The 21695-nt window shown below is 48.7% G+C and overlaps 1 protein-coding gene across 1 annotated transcript; it reads right to left on the bottom strand.

Annotated features, from left to right (window-relative positions):
• Positions 1-233: 233 nt before the first annotated feature.
• LOC135567777 (T-cell differentiation antigen CD6-like) lies at positions 234-12928 on the bottom strand. The gene is made up of 8 exons (XM_065015000.1): positions 12537-12928; positions 10344-10494; positions 2580-2609; positions 2040-2348; positions 1451-1611; positions 1311-1362; positions 1076-1185; positions 234-290 (listed from the first exon to the last, which is right to left on the bottom strand). Exons 2-8 carry the CDS (start codon positions 10360-10362, stop codon positions 234-236), a joined length of 738 nt encoding a protein of 245 aa, XP_064871072.1. The 5' UTR covers positions 10363-10494; positions 12537-12928.
• Positions 12929-21695: the final 8767 nt, after the last annotated feature.

Below are 21695 nucleotides of genomic sequence, written 5' to 3'. Positions count from 1 at the left end.
CAGCATTACCAGGTAGGCAGGTGTTGTTCTCTCTGTCTGAGGTGTCACAGTCCAGGAGAAGGGACTCTTTGCCTTTACACTGAAACACCTTTATCCCAGGTCTGACCCCCACCTTCTCCATAGAGCCCCCTGTAGAGCTGCAGGAGCCCCACAGCCAAGCTCCCCACAGACTACCTCTGCATCCTGCCGGTCAAAGTCAGCTTCACACACTGAGGCCCAGGACTGATTGGACTTCACAGCTCCAGGTCTCCCAGAGCAGAGACCAGCTCCATCCACAAGCCGCACAGACTCTGGAGAAAAAGAGTTGGTTGAACATTCAATCAGTTTTGTTGATGACACTGTCGAGGAGGAAACACAAATATGTTGGATAAAAGTGGAGCAGGTGCTGGTGTTTGATACTGTAAGAGGTAGAAATGGGTTCTTAGTCACTCCAGGATCGGGTTGGGAATAATGCAGGCAGGAGACAGGAATAAGTTCACTTCACTAGTTTTATAGAAAATAAACAGCTACATCCATCAGGCAGCTTCACTTCAGTACCATCTGATCTACAAGGTCTGGGCTGTATGTCAGTCAGGATGGGCCAAGAGAGAACAGGTTACTGGCTTATGATGACATCACTGGTGAGAAGTCAGTGATGAAAATATATTTGATCTCTCCCATATCTCCCTCTTCCTCTCCTCCTCCCTCATTCTCTCTTTGTGACAGTGGTAGTGAGTAGAGACGTTCACTGAGATAACACTCAACTACAAAAGCATTCTGGGATATTTAAGTTGTATTTGATTCCTACTTGACTGAGTGATCTATTTAGTAAAGCAGACTGACAAGTTAAACAGTCATCATGAGAGGTGCAGAGGAAGTTGTATGAATGAAGGAAATCAGTTGAATGTAATTATAATATATTGTTATGACCTGAGCAGATCACTGTGAGTCCAGGACGGAGATCATACGATCTTCTACACTTCCTCAGTGAAGAAACAGACCCATCACAGGAAACTCCAAACCCTCTAGTGGTGTTTCCAGTTAGTGCTGAAACAGTGGAACCACAACCCAGCTGTCTACACACTACTGCAGCTACATCCTCCTGGTCCCAGTCCAACTCCCACAGTCCTCCACTCTCCTGGTCGTACCACTCCACTCCACCAGCACAGCGACTGCCTCCTCCCACCAGCCTCACATCATCAGGCTCTGAGAAAAGAAAAGAGAGAGACAGTAATCTTACTATTTTCTCACTAAAACACACCTATATTGTCTCTCATATTCTTCACTCCAGGTGAGAAACAATGTTGATTGAGTGACAAACTGTTTCTTACCTGAGCAGGTGAGTCCAACAGCATTACCAGGTAGGCAGGTGTTGTTTTCTGTCTGAGGTGTCACAGTCCAGGAGAAGGGACTCTTTGCCTTTACACTGGAACTCTTTATCCCAGGTCTGACCTCACCTCCTCCATAGAGCCCCCTGTAGAGCTGCAGGAGCCCCACAGCCAACATCCCTACAGACTACCTCTGCATCCTGCCGGTCAAAGTCAGCTTCACACACTGAGGCCCAGGACTGATTGGACTTCACCTCCACTCTCCCAGAGCAGAGACCAGCTCCATCCACAAGCCGCACAGACTCTGGAGAAAAAGAGTTGGTTGAACATTCAATCAGTTTTGTTGATGACACTGTCGAGGACTGAACACAAATATGTTGGATAAAAGATTGTAGTTTGCTATGTTTGATACTGTAAGATGTAGAAATGGGTTCTTAGTCACTCAGGATCGGGTTGGGAATAATGCAGGCAGGAGACAGGAATAAGTTCACTTCACTTTATAGAAAATAAACAGCTGGACATCCATCAGGCAGCTTCACTTCAGTACCATCTGAACTACAATGATCTGCCCATGAACATCTCCCATAAACCAATATGACAAACACAAATATAATGTTTAAATACATCTGACATCTCTCCCTCTATTTAAATGAAATAAAAACACATAAAACATGATACATGGTAATATTGTATAATGTATAAATAAATCTCTCAATATGACCAGTCTCTTACCTGAACAGGTCACATGATGATAATATCCACCATAACAGAAACCAGGTCCTCCTGTGATGTCACACCATCTAATAGAAGACTCATCTCCACTACATCTCAATAGTCTGACTCCTCTTCTTCCATCTTCAATCAGAGGTCCTCCAGATTCAGCTACAGGATTCCCACAGTCCAGCTCTCTACACACAACCTTAACCTCTTTCATCATGTCCCACCACCTATTGCATAGACCCAACCACTCTCCTTCATAGAAGATTTCCACTGTCCCAGAACAGGAAGTGGTCCCATCCACCAGTCTGACTGAGTATTCAGCTGTAAACAGCAGAGAGGAAAACACAGTGGTGAGGACAGATGATGACAGTGATTCTGTTATTCTAACAGCAGTGATGCTTTGTGGTTGACAAGTATTAGTAGTTCCATAAAACTCTACTTGTTATTGGGTTTTAGAATGGTTTGTATGGACACATGAATTTCTCCATGTGGGATAATAAAGTTGACTAATATTGAACTGCTATAATCACTGTAGATTTATACTCTACCTACCTGGTGGACTGACGCTTTGAGCCTGGAGATCTGAGGAGAAAGAGAGAGACAGAGGAGAAAGGGAGGAATCAGAGACAGAGAGAGACAGAGACAGAGGAGAAAGGGAGGAATCAGAGACAGAGAGAGACAGAGACAGAGGAGAAAGGGAGGAATCAGAGGAAGAGAGAGACAGAGGTTAAATGAACATCAACATGACCTTTCATGATGTGATGGGGAAGACAGGCTTATCGTTGGTATGGTGCAACAACGTGTACATACACTATATATACAAAAGTATGTGGACACCCCTTCAAATTAGTGGACTCTATTTCAGCTACACCCCTTCCTGACAGATGTATAAAATCAAGCACTCAGCCATGCAATCTCCATAGACAAACATTGTCAATAGAATTGAGTTAATGAACTCCCCCTCTCTTCTCCTCTCCTATCCTCTCCTCCCACCTCTACTCTTCTCCCCTCTCCTCTCCTCTTCACCCCTCTCTCTCCTCTTCAACCCCTCTTTTCTCCTCTTCTCCCCCTTCTCTTCTCTCTTCAACCCCTCTCCTCTTCACCCACCCCCTCTTCTTCCCCCTCTCCTCTTCTCCCCCTCTCCTCTCCTCCCCTCTCCACTCCTCGCCCCTCTCTCCTCCCTCTCCTCCCACCTCTACTCTTCTCCCCCTCTCTCCTCCTCTTCTCCCCTCTCCTCTTCGCCCCTCTCTCCTCCTCTTCAACCCCTCTCTCCCCCTCTTCTCCCCTCTCCTCTCCGCCCCCTCTCTCCTCCTCTTCAACCCCTCTCTCCTCCTCTTCTACTCTCCTCTCCTTGCCCCTCTCCTACCCTCTCCTACCCTCTCCTCCCACCTCTACTCTTCTCCCCCTCTCCTCTCCTCTTCAACCCCTCTCTTCTCCTCTTCTCCCCCTCTCTTCTCCTCTCCTACCCTCTACTCCCTTCTCCCCTCCTCTTCTCCTCATTCTCCTACCTCTCCTCTCCCCTTCTCCCCCTCTTCTCCTCTCCTCCCTCTCCTCTCCTCGCCCCTCTCCTCCACTCTCCTCCCACCTCTACTACTCTCCCCTCTCTTCTCCTCTTCTCCCCCTTCTCCCCCACTCTTCTCCCCTTCTCCCCTCCTCTTCTCCTCTCCTCGCCCCTCTCCTACCCTCTCCTCCCACCTCTATTCTTCTCCCTTCTCTTCTCCCCTCCTCTTCTCCTCTTCTCCCCCTCTCCTCGCCCCTCTCCTACCCTCTCCTCCCACCTCTATTCTTCTCCCTTCTCTTCTCCTCTTCTCTCCTCTTCTCCCCCTCTCCTCTCCTCTTCAACCCCTCTCTTCTCGTCTCCTACCCTCTCCTCCCACCTCTACTCTTCTCCCCTCCTCTTCTCCCCCTCTCCTCTCCTCTTCAACCCCTCTCTTCTCCTCTTCTCTCCATCTCTTCTCCTCTCCTACCCTCTCCCCCCCTCTCTACTCCTCTCCCTCTCCCTTCTCTTCACCCACCCCATCTTCTCCCCACTCTCCTCTTCACCCACCCACTCTCTCCCCCTCTCCACTTCACCCACCCCCTCTTCTCCCCCTGTACTCTTCACCCACCCCCTCTTCTCCCCCTCTCTCTTCATCTTCTCCCCCTCTCCTCTTCTCCCCCTCTCCTCTTCTCCCCCTTCTCCCCTCCTCTTCTCCTCATTCTCCTACCTCTCTTCTCCCCTTCTCCCCCTCCTCTTCTCCTCCCCTCTCCTCTCCTCCACTCTCCTCCCACCTCTACTACTCTCCCCTCTCTTCTCCTCTTCTCCCCCTTCTCCCCCACTCTTCTCCTCTTCTCCCCCTTCTCCTCCCCTCTCCTCTCCTCTCCCCTCCCCTACCCTCTCCTCCCACCTCTATTCTTCTCCCCCTTTCTCTTCATCTTCTCCCCCTCTCCTCTTCTCCCCCTTCCTCCGTTTTACCACCTCTCTTCTCCTCAACTCCCCCCGCTTCTCTCCTCTCTTCTCCTCTTCTCCCCAATTCTACCCCTCCCTTCTCCCCTTCTCACCCCTCTGCTCTTCTCCCCCTCTCCATTTCTCCTCCCTGCTCCCACCTCTCTTCTCCCCTCCCCCTCTCCTCTTCTCCACCTCTCTTCTTCTCTTCTCCACCTCTCTTCCCCCTCCCCTTTCCTCTTCTCCCCCTCTCCTCTTCTCTTCTCCACCTCTCTTCCCCCTCCCCTCTCCTCTTCTCCCCCTGTCCTCTTCTCTTCTCCACCTCTTCCCCCCCTCACCTCTTCTCACCCCTCTGCTCTCCCCATCTCTTCTCCTCCCCCTCCCTCTCCTCTTCTCCACCTCTCTTCTCCTCTTCCTCTCCACCTTCTCCCCCTCTCTTCTCCCCTCTCTTCCTCTTCTCCCCTTCTCTTCTCCACCTCCTCTCCCCCTTACCCTCTTATCCTCTTATCCTCTTCTCTCTCTCGTCTTCTCCCCTCCCCTCTCTTCTAGTCTTCTCACCTCCCCTCTCTTCTCCTCTTCTCCCCTCTACTCTTCTCCCCCTCTCTACTCTTCTCCCCTCTCTACTCTTCTCACCTCCCCTCTCTTCTCCTCTTCTCCCCCTCTACTCTTCTCCCCCTCTACTCTTCTCTCCTTTCCTCTTCTCCCCTTCTCCTCTCCTCTCCTCTTCTCCCTCTCTGTTCTCTTCTCCTCTCTGTTCTCCTCTTCTCCCTCTCTGTTCTCCTCTTCTCCCTCTCTGTTCTCCTCTTCTCCCCCTCTCTCTTCTCCTCTTCTCCCCCTCTCTCTTCTCCTCTTCTCCCCTCTCTCTTCTCCTCTTCTCCCCCTCTACTCTTCTCTCCCTTTCCTCTTCTCCCCTCTACTCTTCTCTCCCTTTCCTCTTCTCCCCTCTTCTCCCTCTCTGTTCTCCTCTTCTCCCTCTCTGTTCTCCTCTTCTCCCTCTCTGTTCTCCTCTTCTCCCTCTCTGTTCTCCTCTTCTCCCCCTCTCTCTTCTCCCCCTCTCTTCTCCCCCTCTCTTCTCCTATTCTGCCCCTATCCCCCCCTTATCTCCCCCTCTCCTCTTCTCCCCCTTTCCTCGTCACCCCCTCTCTCCTCTCTTCTCCTCTTCTCTTCTCTTCTCCTCCCCTTCTCCTCTCCTCTACTCCCCCACTTCTCCTCTCCTCCCCCTCTCCTCTCCTCTACTCCCCCTCTCCTCTTCTCCCCCTCTCCTCTCTCCTCTACTCCCCCTCTCCTCTCCTCTCCATTTCATTCTGTACTCCAACATCTGCCTGGTATTCAAGATAACACACAACATTTCAGCACCAAATTTGTTTTCATCAACCTCAGACTTAAATATCAGTGTTCCAAGAACCTCCACCAGGGAACTATAGACTCCTCAAACGGTCCACCACCTTCTCCCAAACTGCCTTCTCTCACAAACCAATAAAGACATGGAATGGCCTCACCTCAACATGGATCTAGTCAATAGTGCCTCACCTCAACATGGATCTAGTCCAATCAGACGTGCCTCACCTCAACATGGATCTAGTCAATCAGACGTGTCTCACCTCAACATGGATCTAGTCCAATCAGACGTGCCTCACCTCAACATGGATCTAGTCAATCAGATGGTCTCACCTCAACATGGATCTAGTCCAATCAGACGTGTCTCACCTCAACATGGATCTAGTCCAATCAGACATGTCTCACCTCAACATGGATCTAGTCCAATCAGACGTGTCTCACCTCAACATGGATCTAGTCCAATCAGATGTGCCTCACCTCAACATGGATCTAGTCCAATCAGATGTGCCTCACCTCAACATGGATCTAGTCCAATCAGATGTGCCTCACCTCAACATGGATCTAGTCCAATCAGACGTGTCTCACCCCAACATGGATCTAGTCCAATCAGACGTGTCTCACCTCAACATGGATCTAGTCCAATCAGATGTGCCTCACCTCAACATGGATCTAGTCCAATCAGACGTGTCTCACCTCAACATGGATCTAGTCCAATCAGATGTGCCTCACCTCAACATGGATCTAGTCCAATCAGACGTGTCTCACCCCAACATGGATCTAGTCCAATCAGACGTGTCTCACCTCAACATGGATCTAGTCCAATCAGACGTGTCTCACCTCAACATGGATCTAGTCCAATCAGATGTGTTCACACTGATATTGATCTAATAGGCAACAGTGATTTTTTTAATGACACAGAATAAACACTAAAAAGCGCATTACATTTAAATAGCTGTAATAACTTAGCTCTGTACACTATTCTGATTAGATGCTATTTAATGCTGAGTTTGGACACAGGTTTCTATAGGAACACTAAGACACCTGGACCACATATTGAGATGTGCCTTTAGTTAAGTAAATCAGTTGTTACATAAGGTGACAGTTGTAGGTGTCACGACTTCCGCCGAAGTCGGTCCCTGTCCTTGTTCTGGCGGTGAAGAAGGATGGCGGTCTGCGCCCTGCATTGACTATCAAGGTATCAACCAAATCACTGTGAGGTACAGCTACCTGCTGCCTCTCATATCCAGTGCGATAGAGTCAATGCACAGGGCTTCTTCACAAAATTGGATCTCAGGAGCGCTTACAACCTGGTGCGTATCCGGGAGGGGGACGAGTGGAAGACGTCATTTAGTACCACCTCAGGGCACTATGAGTACCTTGTCATGCCGTACGGGTTGATGTCTTCCAGGCCTTTGTAGACGAGATTTTCCGGGATTTTCTTTGGTCAGGTAGCCAACTACTACCGGAGGTTTATCTGGGGCTTTGGTCAGGTAGCCAACTACTACCGGAGGTTTATCTGGGGCTTTGGTCAGGTAGCCAACTACTACCGGAGGTTTATCTGGGGCTTTGGTCAGGTAGCCAACTACTACCGGAGGTTTATCGGGGGCTTTGGTCAGGTAGCGACTCCCATTACCTCACTGCTGAAGGGGGGACCGGTGCGACTGCAGTGGACGGCTGAGGCGGACAGCGCTTTTGGTCACCTGAGGGCTCTGTTTACCTTGGCTCCCCTGAGCCGTGCTCTCTCAGCGCTCGGGTACGCCACTAAAGGTCCACCCCTGTGCTTTCTTTTCGAAGAAGCTCAGCCCGGCGGAGCGAAACTAAGATGTGGGGGACCGGGAGACTGAACCCTCGCCAGGCAAGGTGGAGACTGAACCCTCGCCAGGCAAGGTGGGGACTGAACCCTCGCCAGGCAAGGTGGAGACTGAACCCTCGCCAGGCAAGGTGGAGACTGAACCCTCGCCAGGCAAGGTGGAGACTGAACCCTCGCCAGGCAAGGTTGAGACTGAACCCTCGCCAGGCAAGGTGGAGACTGAACCCTCGCCAGGCAAGGTGGAGACTGAACCCTCGCCAGGCAAGGTGGAGACTGAACCCTCGCCAGGCAAGGTGGAGACTGAACCCTCGCCAGGCAAGGTGGAGACTGAACCCTCGCCAGGCAAGGTGGAGACTGAACCCTCGCCAGGCAAGGTGGGCCATGTTGTTTTTTACCCTTTTTGTTTTCACTGTCCTACAGACCAGTTTCCCAGAACGCTAAGGCAGACACACTGTCCTACAGACCAGGTTCCCAGAACGCTAAGGCAGACGCACTGTCCTACAGACCAGGTTCCCAGAACGCTAAGGCAGACACACTATCCTACAGACCAGGTTCCAAGAATGCTAAGACAGACACACTGTCCTACAGACCAGGTTCTGAGAACGCTAAGGCAGACGCACTGTCCTACAGACCAGGTTCCCAGAATGCTAAGGCAGACGCACTGTCCTACAGACCAGGTTCCCAGAACGCTAAGGCAGACACACTGTCCTACAGACCAGGTTCCCAGAACACTAAGGCAGACACACTGTCCCGGATGTATGACACAGAGGAGCGGTCCATAGATCACACTCCCAAACTTCCAGCCACTTGCCTGGTGGCACCGGTAGTGTGGGAGCTGGACACGGACATCGAGCGGGCGTTACGTACAGAGCCCACTCCCCTCCACCTGCCCAGAGGGATGTTACAGCCCTTACCCATTCCACAACGACCTTGGTCGCACCTTTCTGTGGACTTCCTCAAGGATCTTCCTCCCTCACGATCCTGGTCGTTGTGGATCAGTTCTCTAAGTCCTGCGGTCTCCTTCCTTTTTCCAGTCTCCCTACGGCCCTACAGACTGAGGAGGCCCTGTTTATACATGTCTTATGGGCACTATGGGAGGCCTGAGGATACAGTGTCTGATCGAGGTCCCCAGTTCACATCAAGGGTCTGGAGGGCGTTCATGGAACGTCTGGGGCCTCGGTCAGCCATACCTCTGGTTTTCACCGGTCTGGCTCTCGACCCGAAACCTGCCCCTCCGCCTGCCCTGACGGAAGCTGGGCCCGCGGATTGTGGGGCCATTCAAAGTCCTGAGGAGAGTGAAAGAGGTTTGCTACAGGTTACATCTTCCCCCCGATTACCGTATTAACCCCTCGTTCCATGTGTCTCTCCTCAGGCCGGTGGTGGCTGGGCCCCGGTGTATGCTTTTCGAGCCATACTGGACTCGAGGCGTCGGGCGAAAGTCCTTCAGTACCTCGTGGAGTGGGAGGGGTACGGTCCGGAGGAGAGATGCTGGGTGCCGGTGGAGGACGTTTTGGACCCTTCGTTGCTGCGGGAGTTCCACCATCTCCATCCGGATCGCCCTGCGTGTCAAGGGGGGGGGGTACTGTTACAACTTCCACAGAAGTCGGTCCCGCTCCTTGTTCGGGCAGCGACGTCACCGGCCTTCTAGCCATCGCCACCGGCCTTCTTCCCTTCGCCACCGGCCTTCTAGCCATCGCCACCGGCCTTCTAGCCATCGCCACCGGCCTTCTAGCCATCGCCACCGGCCTTCTAGCCATCGCCACCAGCCTTCTAGCCATCGCCACCGGCCTTCTAGCCATCGTCACCGGCCTTCTAGCCATCGCTGATCCACTTTTCATTTTCCATTTGTTTTGTCTTTGTTTTACACGCCTGGTTCCAATTCCAAATGACATGTTCATTATTTAACCCTCTGTTTTCCCCATGGTTTTGTGCGGGATTGTTTTATGTATGTTTGGTCTGTTACTGTGGGCTCGGTAATTACGACACGTTATTGGAATATTTGAGTAACGTTACATGTGTTACTCATCTCTACTGTCCTGACTCCTCTGCACCAGCTATACCCAGAACATTACAGTAGGACTGTTAACAAAGTAGCTGAATTGTCAAAGACTGAGGTCACCCAAAGAAAAGTAATTCAGAACTTTCTCTGGTAAAGAATTACAAATCTACCACTTTCATATAAACCCCTCGATACACAGCAGAACATCTACACTGAATCCTTCCACCAAACATCCTGATCTGTTTTAATGAACACTTTTTATGACACTAAAATAACCTTCAACTACAGTATATATGAAGGGATGATTGTCATTGTTACATTATATAGGCTACAGGAAGTTATATTCTTCCATTTTAAATAACAGGTTCTCCCTCCATCTACAATCATCAGGTCTGCTTGCAGATGAACAGAATGTCTTGGAAAGACAGACCTTTAGACCTCATAGTTCTGTCCAATATATTGTGGATTTTTTTCATATTTATTCTTTCCTTACAAGTTGGGATTTAAATTGATGGACACTCCATGATGTCTCAGTGAAAAATGTATTACGTAGTATCTACCATTTCCATTACTATTTATCTAGCATACACACTCACACCATTTCAAACATTATTATTTGGGAAAGTTATCAGGGGTAGTAACTAGCATAACTTATTTGACTATTTCTTTCACACACACCTCATTGGCTAGGTTAGCAAGCTAGCTAACTAGCCACATTTAGCACAAGCTCACGACTAAACTGACCTGGCGATCCTACTATCATGGACACTTGTCTCCAGGCAGCATGTTTGTGTTTATGTCCCTGTAGCTGTCAGCAGTTGTTTCAAAAAGACACGGTTTTGAGGAAACTGAGAAAATGATTCTCTCCTCCATGTGTCCAACCGCATGCGACCACCTGCAAAAGGTACCTGCATCAGTATAGTTGCCTAGCTGTGTAAAAGGTACCTGCATCAGTATAGTTGCCTAGCTGTGTAAAAGGAACCTGCATCAGTATAGTTGTCTAGCTGTGTAAAAGGAACCTGCATCAGTATAGTTGCCTTGCTGTGTAAAAGGTACTTGCATCAGTATAGTTGCCTAGCTGTGTAAAAGGTACCTGCATCAGTATAGTTGCCTAGCTGTGTAAAAGGTACCTGCATCAGTATAGTTGCCTAGCTGTGTAAAAGGTACCTGCATCAGTATAGTTGTCTAGCTGTGTAAAAGGTACCTGCATCAGTATAGTTGCCTAGCTGTGTAAAAGGAACCTGCATCAGTATAGTTGCCTAGCTGTGTAAAAGGTACCTGCATCAGTATAGTTGCCTAGCTGTGTAAAAGGTACCTGCATCAGTATAGTTGCCTAGCTGTGTAAAAGGGACCTGCATCAGTATAGTTGCCTAGCTGTGTAAAAGGTACCTGCATCAGTATAGTTGTCTAGCTGTGTAAAAGGTACCTGCATCAGTATAGTTGTCTAGCTGTGTAAAGGTACCTGCATCAGTATAGTTGCCTAGCTGTGTAAAAGGTACCTGCATCAGTATAGTTGCCTAGCTGTGTAAAAGGTACCTGCATCAGTATAGTTGCCTAGCTGTGTAAAAGGAACCTGCATCAGTATAGTTGCCTAGCTGTGCAAAAGGAACCTGCATCAGTATAGTTGCCTAGCTGTGCAAAAGGGACCTGCATCAGTATAGTTGCCTAGCTGTGTAAAAGGGACCTGCATCAGTATAGTTGCCTAGCTGTGTAAAAGGTACCTGCATCAGTATAGTTGCCTAGCTGTGTAAAAGGTACCTGCATCAGTATAGTTGTCTAGCTGTGTAAAAGGTACCTGCATCAGTATAGTTGCCTAGCTGTGTAAAAGGTACCTGCATCAGTATAGTTGCCTAGCTGTGTAAAAGGGACCTGCATCAGTATAGTTGCCTAGCTGTGTAAAAGGTACCTGCATCAGTATAGTTGTCTAGCTGTGTAAAAGGTACCTGCATCAGTATAGTTGTCTAGCTGTGTAAAAGGTACCTGCATCAGTATAGTTGCCTAGCTGTGTAAAATGTTATGCAGCTGTGATGCAGTCGGTGTGTTTGAAGCGATAGGAAGTAGTTTGGGGCTGTAGAAATACAGATAAACCTAGGGTATGGCTAAATGGGGTGTGTAGAAATACAGATAAACCTAGGGTATGGCTAAATTGGATGTGTAGAAATACAGATAAACCTAGGGTATGGCTAAATGGGATGTGTAGAAATACAGATAAACCTAGGGTATGGCTAAATGGGGTGTGTAGAAATACAGATAAACCTAGGGTATGGCTAAATGGGGTGTGTAGAAATACAGATAAACCTAGGGTATGGCTAAATGGGATGTGTAGAAATACAGATAAACCTAGGGTATGGCTAAATGGGGTGTGTAGAAATACAGATAAACCTAGGGTATGGCTAAATGGGGTGTGTAGAAATACAGCTAAACCTAGGGTATGGCTAAATGGGGTGTGTAGAAATAGAGATAAACCTAGGGTATGGCTAAATGGGGTGTGTCGAATCCCTCCACCAGTTGAAGCTAATTTACTATAAACTCGAAAGTAGTATTTGGAGAACAGCAAAAACTAACAGAAATGCCCCCAGACATTCACTATTTAACTGTACTAGAATGCTTAAAAGGTCGCAAAATGTTTTATATCGGTTATCGGTATGGTTTCTTTTTGGAAAGGAAAATATTGGATATCGGTATCGGCCATAAATGTACTATCGGTGCTTCTCTAATAATAAGGTTGTAACAAGATGGAAAATCGTTGAGGAAATCTGTTGCAGCTCAAATCGACTACAACATCCACAATGCAATGCTCTCTGTGTGGGCTGGCTGGCTAGCTAAATGTATCTACACACAATAATACCAAAGACAATATCAGCATGTGAAGTAGCTAACTAGCTGTTAAATCACCTAAACAAACTGCACTATCAATTTAGGAGTCTCCAATCTCACCATGTTCAACCTGCAGATCGATGTGTCTCCCAGAGTGGAGTTTAAATCACAACGGCAGATATACTTTTGAGGAGATGGGAAACGTTGACGATGCTACGTCATTGGCCCACGCGGTGCATTCTGGGCGACTCTGGGACAGGGATCGCTCTCCTTCACGGAGTGAATGGAGTCTACTGGGCACTAGCTCAAAAACCCAACAACGTTGACGATGTTACGTCATTGGCCCACGCGGTGCATTCTGGGCGACGTGAGATGTGAGATAATTAACTTGCTGTCTGTAGTATCGTATAGCTTTGGAATCGTGGCAGAACGTACTTTTGATGAAAACAGAGTTTCTCGACATAAAGTACACTGACTTTGAGAAGGGATTACGTGATGATTGGTTTAGCAACCGCGTGACGCAGCATGACAACGTGAACATGATTGGTCGACAGTCTGCTGGGTGGGGTGTTATACGCAGATCTTTAGAAATAGAAGGATCATTTGTACATTGAAAAACGTTGCCGCCCCCCTGCTATAATGTATATGAATAATATGGAAATAATTACAGTCACGCAGGTCTTTAGAAATTGTAGGATCAATTGTAAATTGTCACTCATGAAAAACGTTGTTGACCCCCTGCTATAATGTATATGAAGTCACCCTTGTGGATCAAATCAAATCAAATTTTATTTGTCACATACACATGGTTAGCAGATGTTAATGCGAGTGTAGCGAAATGCTTGTGCTTCTAGTTCCGACAATGCAGTGATAACCAACAAGTAATCTAACTAACAATTCCAAAACTACTGTCTTATACACAGTGTAAGGGGATAAGGAATATGTACATAAGGATATATGAATGAGTGATGGTACAGAGCAGCATACAGTAGATGGTATCGAGTACAGTATATACATATGAGATGAGTATGTAGACAAAGTAAACAAAGTGGCATAGTTAAAGTGGCTAGTGACATAAGAATGCAGTCGATGATCTAGAGTACAGTATATACATATGCATATGAGATGAATAGTGTAGGGTAAGTAACATTATATAAGGTAGCATTGTTTAAAGTGGCTAGTGATATATTTACATCATTTCCCATCAATTCCCATTTTTAAAGTGGCTGGAGTTGGGTCAGTGTCAATGACAGTGTGTTGGCAGCAGCCACTCAATGTTAGTGATTGCTGTTTAACAGTCTGATGGCCTTGAGATAGAAGCTGTTTTTCAGTCTCTCGGTCCCAGCTTTGATGCACCTGTACTGACCTCGCCTTCTGGATGATAGCGGGGTGAACAGGCAGTGGTTTGGGTGGTTGATGTCCTTGATGATCTTTATGGCCTTCCTGTAACATCGGGTGGTGTAGGTGTCCTGGAGGGCAGGTAGTTTGCCCCGGTGATGCGTTGTGCAGACCTCACTACCCTCTGGAGAGCCTTACGGTTGAGGCGGAGCAGTTGCCGTACCAGGCGGTGATACAGCCCGCCAGGATGCTCTCGATTGTGCATCTGTAGAAGTTTGTGAGTGCTTTTGGTGACAAGCCGAATTTCTTCAGCCTCCTGAGGTTGAAGAGGCGCTGCTGCGCCTTCTTCACGACGCTGTCAGTGTGAGTGGACCAATTCAGTTTGTCTGTGATGTGTATGCCGAGGAACTTAAAACTTGCTACCCTCTCCACTACTGATCCATCGATGTGGATAGGGGTGTTCCCTCTGCTGTTTCCTGAAGTCCACAATCATCTCCTTAGTTTTGTTGACGTTGAGTGTGAGGTTATTTTCCTGACACCACACTCCGAGGGGCCCTCACCTCCTCCCTGTAGGCCGTCTCGTCGTTGTTGGTAATCAAGCCTACCACTGTTGTGTCGTCCGCAAACTTGATGATTGAGTTGGAGGCGTGCATGGCCACGCAGTCGTGGGTGAACAGGGAGTACAGGAGAGGGCTCAGAACGCACCCTTGTGGGGCCCCGTGTTGAGGATCAGCGGGAGGAGATGTTGTTGCCTACCCTCACCACCTGTGGGCGGCCCGTCAGGAAGTCAGTACCCAGTTGCACAGGGCGGGGTCGAGACCCAGGGTCTCGAGCTTGATGACGAGCTTGGAGGGTACTATGGTATTGAATGCCGAGCTGTAGTCGATGAACAGCATTCTCACATAGGTATTCCTCTTGTCCAGGTGGGTTAGGGCAGTGTGCAGTGTGGTTGAGATTGCATCGTCTGTGGACCTATTTGGGCGGTAAGCAAATTGGAGTGGGTCTAGGGTGTCAGGTAGGGTGGAGGTGATATGGTCCTTGACTAGTCTCTCAAAGCACTTCATGATGACGGAAGTGAGTGCTACGGGGCGGTAGTCGTTTAGCTCAGTTACCTTAGCTTTCTTGGGAACAGGAACAATGGTGGCCCTCTTGAAGCATGTGGGAACAGCAGACTGGTATAGGGATTGATTGAATATGTCCGTAAACACACCGGCCAGCTGGTCTGCGCATGCTCTGAGGGCGCGGCTGGGGATGCCGTCTGGGCCTGCAGCCTTGCGAGGGTTAACACGTTTAAATGTCTTACTCACCTCGGCTGCAGTGAAGGAGAGACTGCATGTTTTCGTTGCAGGCCGTGTCAGTGGCACTGTATTGTCCTCAAAGCGGGCAAAAAAGTGATTTAGTCTGCCTGGGAGCAAGACATCCTGGTCCGTGACTGGGCTGGGTTTCTTCTTGTAGTCCGTGATTGACTGTAGACCCTGCCACATGCCTCTTGTGTCTGAGCCATTGAATTGAGATTCCACTTTGTCTCTGTACTGACGCTTAGCTTGTTTAATAGCCTTGCGGAGGGAATAGCTGCATTGTTTATATTCGGACATATTACCAGACACCTTGCCCTGATTATAAGCAGTGGTTCGCTTTCAGTTTCACGCGAATGCTGCCATCAATCCACGGTTTCTGGTTTGGGAATGTTTTTATCGTTGCTATGGGAACGACATCTTCGACGCACGTTCTAATGAACTCGCACACCGAATCAGCGTATTCGTCAATATTTCCATCTGACGCAATACGAAACATGTCCCAGTCCACGTGATGGAAGCAGTCTTGGAGTGTGGAGTCAGCTTGGTCTGACCAGCGTTGGACAGACCTCAGCGTGGGAGCCTCTTGTTTAAGTTTCTGCCTGTAGGCAGGGATCAGCAAAATGGAGTCGTGGTCAGCTTTTCCGAAAGGGGGGCGGGGCAGGGCCTTATATGCGTCGCGGAAGTTAGAGTAACAATGATCCAAGGTTTTACCACCCCTGGTTGCGCAATCGATATGCTGGTAAAATTTAGGGAGTCTTGTTTTCAGATTAGCTTTGTTAAAATCCCCAGCTACAATGAATGCAGCCTCCGGATAAATGGTTTCCAGTTTGCAAAGAGTTAAATAAAGTTCGTTCAGAGCCATCGATGTGTCTGCTTGGGGGGGGATATATACGGCTGTGATTATAATCGAGGAGAATTCTCTTGGAAGATAATGCGGTCTACATTTGATTGTGAGGAATTCTAAATCAGGTGAACAGAAGGATTTGAGTTCCTGTATGTTTCCTTCATCACACCATGTCTCGTTAGTCATGAGGCATACGCCCCCGCCACTCTTCTTACCAGAAAGATGTTTGTTTCTGTCGGCGCGATGCGTGGAGAAACCCGTTGGCTGCACCGCCTCGGATTGCGTCTTCCCAGTTAGCCATGTTTCTGTGAAGCAGAGAACGTTGCAGTCTCTGATGTCCCTCTGGAATGCTACTCTTGCTCGGATTTCGTCAACCTTGTTGTCAAGAGACTGGACATTGGCAAGAAGAATGCTGGGGAGTGCTGCGCGATGTGCCCTTTTTCGGAGTCTGACCAGAACACCGCCTCGTTTCCCTCTTTTTCGGAGTCGTTTCCTTGGGTCGCTGCATGCGATCCATTCCGTTGTCCTGTTTGTAAGGCAGAACACCGGATCCGCGTCGCGGAAAACATATTCTTGGTCGTACTGATGGTGGACTATGACAGTGTCATTGTCTCATGTTCTTCCCACCTACATTGTTGCTCTGCATTCAGAGATGTTCCTAATGATGTCTGCACCCAGATCATGTTGTATTTGCCTGTCTGCATTATTCTCCAGGGAAAGGAAACATTCTGTGAACACTGAAGCATTGCATCAACAAGGTGTCTCTGATAATATTGAAACATTGTATAAATGAACGATGAGGCTCGGAGAAACTGAAACATTTAGTATCAACGACAACTCTGATAATATTCACATTGCAACATAGTAGTCAACACGGAGGCAGCACGGGCCAGCTGGTCTGTCTGATATTATTGTGTTGAATATGCAGCATCTGGGTGCTCATTACATACTAAAAACAGCCCTACATCCACACTATAGATAAATAACTTAGCAATATTTAATGATGTTATGCAACAATATTGATCTGTTAATCTTTTAATTCAGGAAGATGGACAAGCAACACTGATGGAGTGAGAGGTGGAAATGCATTATACCAGAGGTAGGTAGACTACAGGTAGGGATTAGGATGCAGACAGAGGTAGGTAGACTACAGGTAGGGATTAGGATGCAGACAGAGCAACACTTATGGAGAGAGAGGTAGAAATGCATTATACCAGATGTAGGTAGACTACAGGTAGGGATTAGGATGCAGACAGAGATAGGTAGACTACAGGTAGGGATTAGGATGCAGACAGAGAAACACTGATGGAGAGAGAGGTAGAAATGCATTATACCAGATGTAGGTAGACTACAGGTAGGGATTAGGATGCAGACAGAGCAACACTGATGGAGTGAGAGGTAGAAATGCATTATACCAGAGGTAGGTAGACTACAGGTAGGGATTAGGATGATCTCCACTACTCTCTCCTCTGTCCCCTCCCTCCTCTCTCTCTCCACTACTCTCTCCTCTGTCCCCTCCCCTCCTCTCTCTCTCCACTACTCTCTCCTCTGTCTCCTCCCCTCCCCTCTCTCTCCTCTCTGTCCCCTCCTCCTCTCTCTCTCCACTCTCTCTCCTCTGTCTCCTCCTCCCTCTCTCTCCACTACTCTCTCCTCTGTCTCCTCCCCTCCTCTCTCTCCACTACTCTCTCCTCTGTCCCCTCCCCTCCTCTCTCTCTCCACTACCCCCTCCTTTCTCTCTCTCGTTCTCTCTCTCTTCCTGACATATAGCATCAGGCCTGTGGAGTTTGACTCAGGTCACATCTATGACGTGACAAACTTTTAAGCAGATAAGATCAGTTAAACCCACCTACATACAGGAAACACTGACATTAGAAAAACTCCACAGGAAACTGCTGGCAGAGCAGCAAAGTTACACATATAGTGTCTGCTATAATATCAAGTCTAACTTTCTACTGCTTCAGTTCACCTCTTATAAGGGTTTACTGGACAACTTGAATAAGGTCTGGATGTTTTATATTGAAAACAGTACAACAAAAGGAGTCTGTATTGAAAAGATGCCCACTTCCTGTTTTCAACAGCTGCTGGGTTGTTCCGTCCTGCCCTGGGGGTCTGCTGTCCTGTGGGTTGTCACTCTGGCCTTGACCTAACACACCTGAAACCAATAATGAATGTTTCACTAAGATCCTAAAGCTGAGTGGGGTTGTGTTGGGTTGGGGCTCTGCAGGGCAGTGGACATATAGGGACAGAACAGGGAGACCCAGCTATATTGTGTGGATGTTAAAGAGCTCTACAGTTCTACTAGGTCATATGAGATGAATTATATGGAGGATGTAATGTAGTGTATATTGTGTGAATGTTAAAGAGCTCTACAGGACTACTAGGTCATATGAGATGAATTGTGCTGTTTCTGTGTTAATATATGTGTAGGTGTTTCCAAACCTTTCCCTTGGGATGAAAACAAACAAAAGGTAGCAATGAAATTGTGTTGGAGAGTTGAGTTATGTACTAGACTGGTGGGGGTCAGGGAGAGAGTTGAGTTATGTACTAGACTGGTGGGGGTCAGGGAGAGAGTTGAATATGTACTAGACTGATGGGGTCAGGGAGAGAGTTGAGTTATGTACTAGACTGGTGGGGGTCAGGAGAGAGTTGAGTTATGTACTAGACTGGTGGGGGTCTGGGAGAGAGTTGAGTTATGTACTAGACTGGTGGGGGTCAGGGAGAGAGTTGAGTTATGTACTAGACTGGTGGGGGTCAGGGAGAGAGTTGAGTTATGTACTAGACTGGTGTGAGTCGGGGAGCGAGTTGAGTTATGTACTAGACTGGTGGGGGTCAGGGAGAGAGTTGAGTTATGTTCTAGACTGGTGGGGGTCAGGGAGAGAGTTGAGTTATGTACTAGACTGGTGGGGGTCGGGGAGAGAGTTGAGTTATGTACTATCGGCATAAACATTCTTAGAGTACAAAGAAAAAGGCCCAAATAATGTAGGACAGAATTAGACCAATATCCATCACTAATTAATATCCATCACTAATTAATACCCATCACTAATTAATATCCATCACTAATTAATACCCATCACTAATTAATATCCAGAAACAACACTTCAATGTCTATAACCACATAAAAACAAGAGACCAGCACTGAAATACCAAGAGATGAACATAGAGAAAAGTCCCTTCATCCAGCTGGTCCTGAAGCTTAGTTCACAAACCACTACTAACCCAACAAAGCCTCAGGACAGAACTCAGACAGTCTGGCCCAAACAAATTATAACCAAACATACATAAACGATGGCAAACTATCTGACCACCGTGACTGAGAAAAAACGGACAAAAAAATGGACAATGTACAGACTCAGTGAGTATGGCCTTGCTATTGAGAGAGGTAGGCAGAGAGAAGACAGGCTATGTGCCCACTGCCCACAAAATCAGTTGGATACTGAGCTGTACTTCCTAACCTCCTGCCAAATGTACAACGATATAAGAGACACATATTTCCCTCAGATTACAAAGACCCCAAAATATAATATTGTTATCTGTTAGGTGAAATACCACAGTGTGTAATCATGTCAGCAGAATGTGTGACCTGTTGTGATGAGAACAGGGTAACCAGTGGAGAACAAACACCACAGTAAATAAAACCTAGGACTAGATGTATCACTTTAGTTCATTTCCCTTGACATTTGTACTTCTACTAGTTGTACACACATCTCACACTCTCCTACACACCAGCTGGCTGAGAGGAGCTTAGTGGAGCCAGGTGGCTGAGAGGGCCCTAGTGGAGCCAGCTGGTTGAGAGGGCCCTAGTGGAGCCAGCTGGTTGAGAGGGCCCTAGTGGAGCCAGCTGGTTGAGAGGGCCCTAGTGGAGCCAGCTGGTTGAGAGGGCCCTAGTGGAGCAGGCTGGTTGAGAGGGCCCGAGTGGAGCAGGCTGGTTGAGAGGGCCCTAGTGGAGCCAGTTGGCTGAGAGGGACCTAGTTGAGCCGACTGGTTTAGAGGGCCCTAGTGGAGCTAGTTGGTTTAGAGGGCCCTAGTGGAGCCAGATATTTGAGAGGGCACCAGTGGAGCAAGCTGGCTGAGAGGGCCCTAGTGGAGCCAGATGTTTGAAAGGGCCCTAGTGGAGCCAGCTGGTTGAGAGGGCCCTAGTGGAGCCAGCTGGCTGAGAGGGCCCTAGTGGATCTGGATGACTGAGAGAGCCTTAGTGGAGCCGGCTGGTTGAGAGGGCCTTAGTGGAGCCGGCTGACTGAGAGGGCCTTAGTGGAGTCAGATGGTTGAGAGGGCCCTAGTGGAGCCAGCTTTCTGAGAGGGCAATAGTGGAGCCAGATGGTTGAAAGGGCCCTAATGGAACCAGCTGGCTGAGAGGGCCCTAGTGGAGCCAGATGGTTGAGGGGTCCTTAGTGGACCCAGCTGGTTGAGAGGGCCCTAGTGGAGTCGACTGGTTGAGAGGGCCCTAGTGGAACCAGCTGGCTGAGAGTGCCTTAGTGGAGCCGGCTGGCTGAGAGGGCCCTAGTGGAGCCAGCTGGCTGAGAGGGCACGAGTGGAGCCGGCTGGCTGAGAGGGCACGAGTGGAGCCAGCTGGGCCCTTGTGGATCCATCCAGCTGGTTGAGAGGGCCCTATAGGAGCCAGCTGGTTGAGAGGGCCCTAGTGGAGCCGGCTGGCTGAGAGGGCCCTAGTGGAGCCAGGTGGCTGAGAGGGCCCTAGTGGAGCCGGCTGGCTGAGAGGGCCCTAGTGGAGCCGGCTGGCTGAGAGGGCCCTAGTGTAACCGGCTGGCTGAGAGGGCCCTAGTGGAGCCGTCTGGCTGAGAGGGCCCTAGTGGAGCCAGCTGGCTAAGAGGGCCCTATAGGAGCCAGCTGGTTGAGAGGGCCCTATAGGAGAGAGCTGGTTGAGAGGGCCCTAGTGGAGCCGGCTGGCTGAGAGGGCCCTAGTGGAGCCGTCTGACTGAGAGGGCCCTAGTGGAGCCAGCTGTTTGAGAGGGCCCTAGTGGAGCCAGCTGGTTGAGAGGGCCCTTGTAATGTTTCCAGCTGGTTGAGAGGGCACTAGTGGAGCCAGCTGGTTGAGAGGGCCCTAGTGGATCCAGCTGGCTGAGAAGGTCTAAGTGTTGCCCTTCCTTGACACTTTCTCTCTCCTCCACAAATCCCTCTCCCCTCCACCTCTCCACCTCTCCACCCCCTCCTTCTCTCTCCACTCCCCTTTTCTCACCCATCCCCTCTCTCTCCCTCCCCTCCTCTGTCCCCTCCCCTCCTCTCCCCTCCCCTCCTCTGTCCCCCCCTCCTCTGTCCCCTCCACTTCTCTCTCCTCTCTCTCACACTGCTCATCTCTCTCTCTCGCTCATAGTATTGGACCTGTTGATCTTGACTCAGCTCATAGACCTCTAGCATCTATACCCCTCCCTTCTCCTACTCTAACATAACACCAATATAATATATAATACATCATATATACTCTCATTCATTTACATAGAGACAGATACAATCAATCATTGACACACTGAATATACAACAGTCAGATGCAGGACACCATCACAACTTAACTGACATTAGTGCCTGTCCCCAGATGGACAGTTAGACTACAGTAAAGTACATTTACAGGTGATCACATCATTGTCCTGCTTTGAGACACATTTTTACTGTCTGCTTCCATTTGTATGTTATTTTACTAACCCTGCAAATTATAATATATCTTATAATATCAAATCATATCTCAATAACTGTCACACGTGTCTATCAACATAACATCATCCTACCTGTGCTCCACAACAGGGTCATCAGTACCACTGCAGGTATCATGTCTGTCTCTAACTGGGG

This window comes from Oncorhynchus nerka, unplaced genomic scaffold (assembly GCF_034236695.1).
Source record: "Oncorhynchus nerka isolate Pitt River unplaced genomic scaffold, Oner_Uvic_2.0 unplaced_scaffold_1808, whole genome shotgun sequence".
NCBI classification, from domain to species: Eukaryota; Metazoa; Chordata; class Actinopteri; order Salmoniformes; family Salmonidae; genus Oncorhynchus; species Oncorhynchus nerka.
This window is presented reverse-complemented; position numbering and strand designations above follow the sequence as displayed.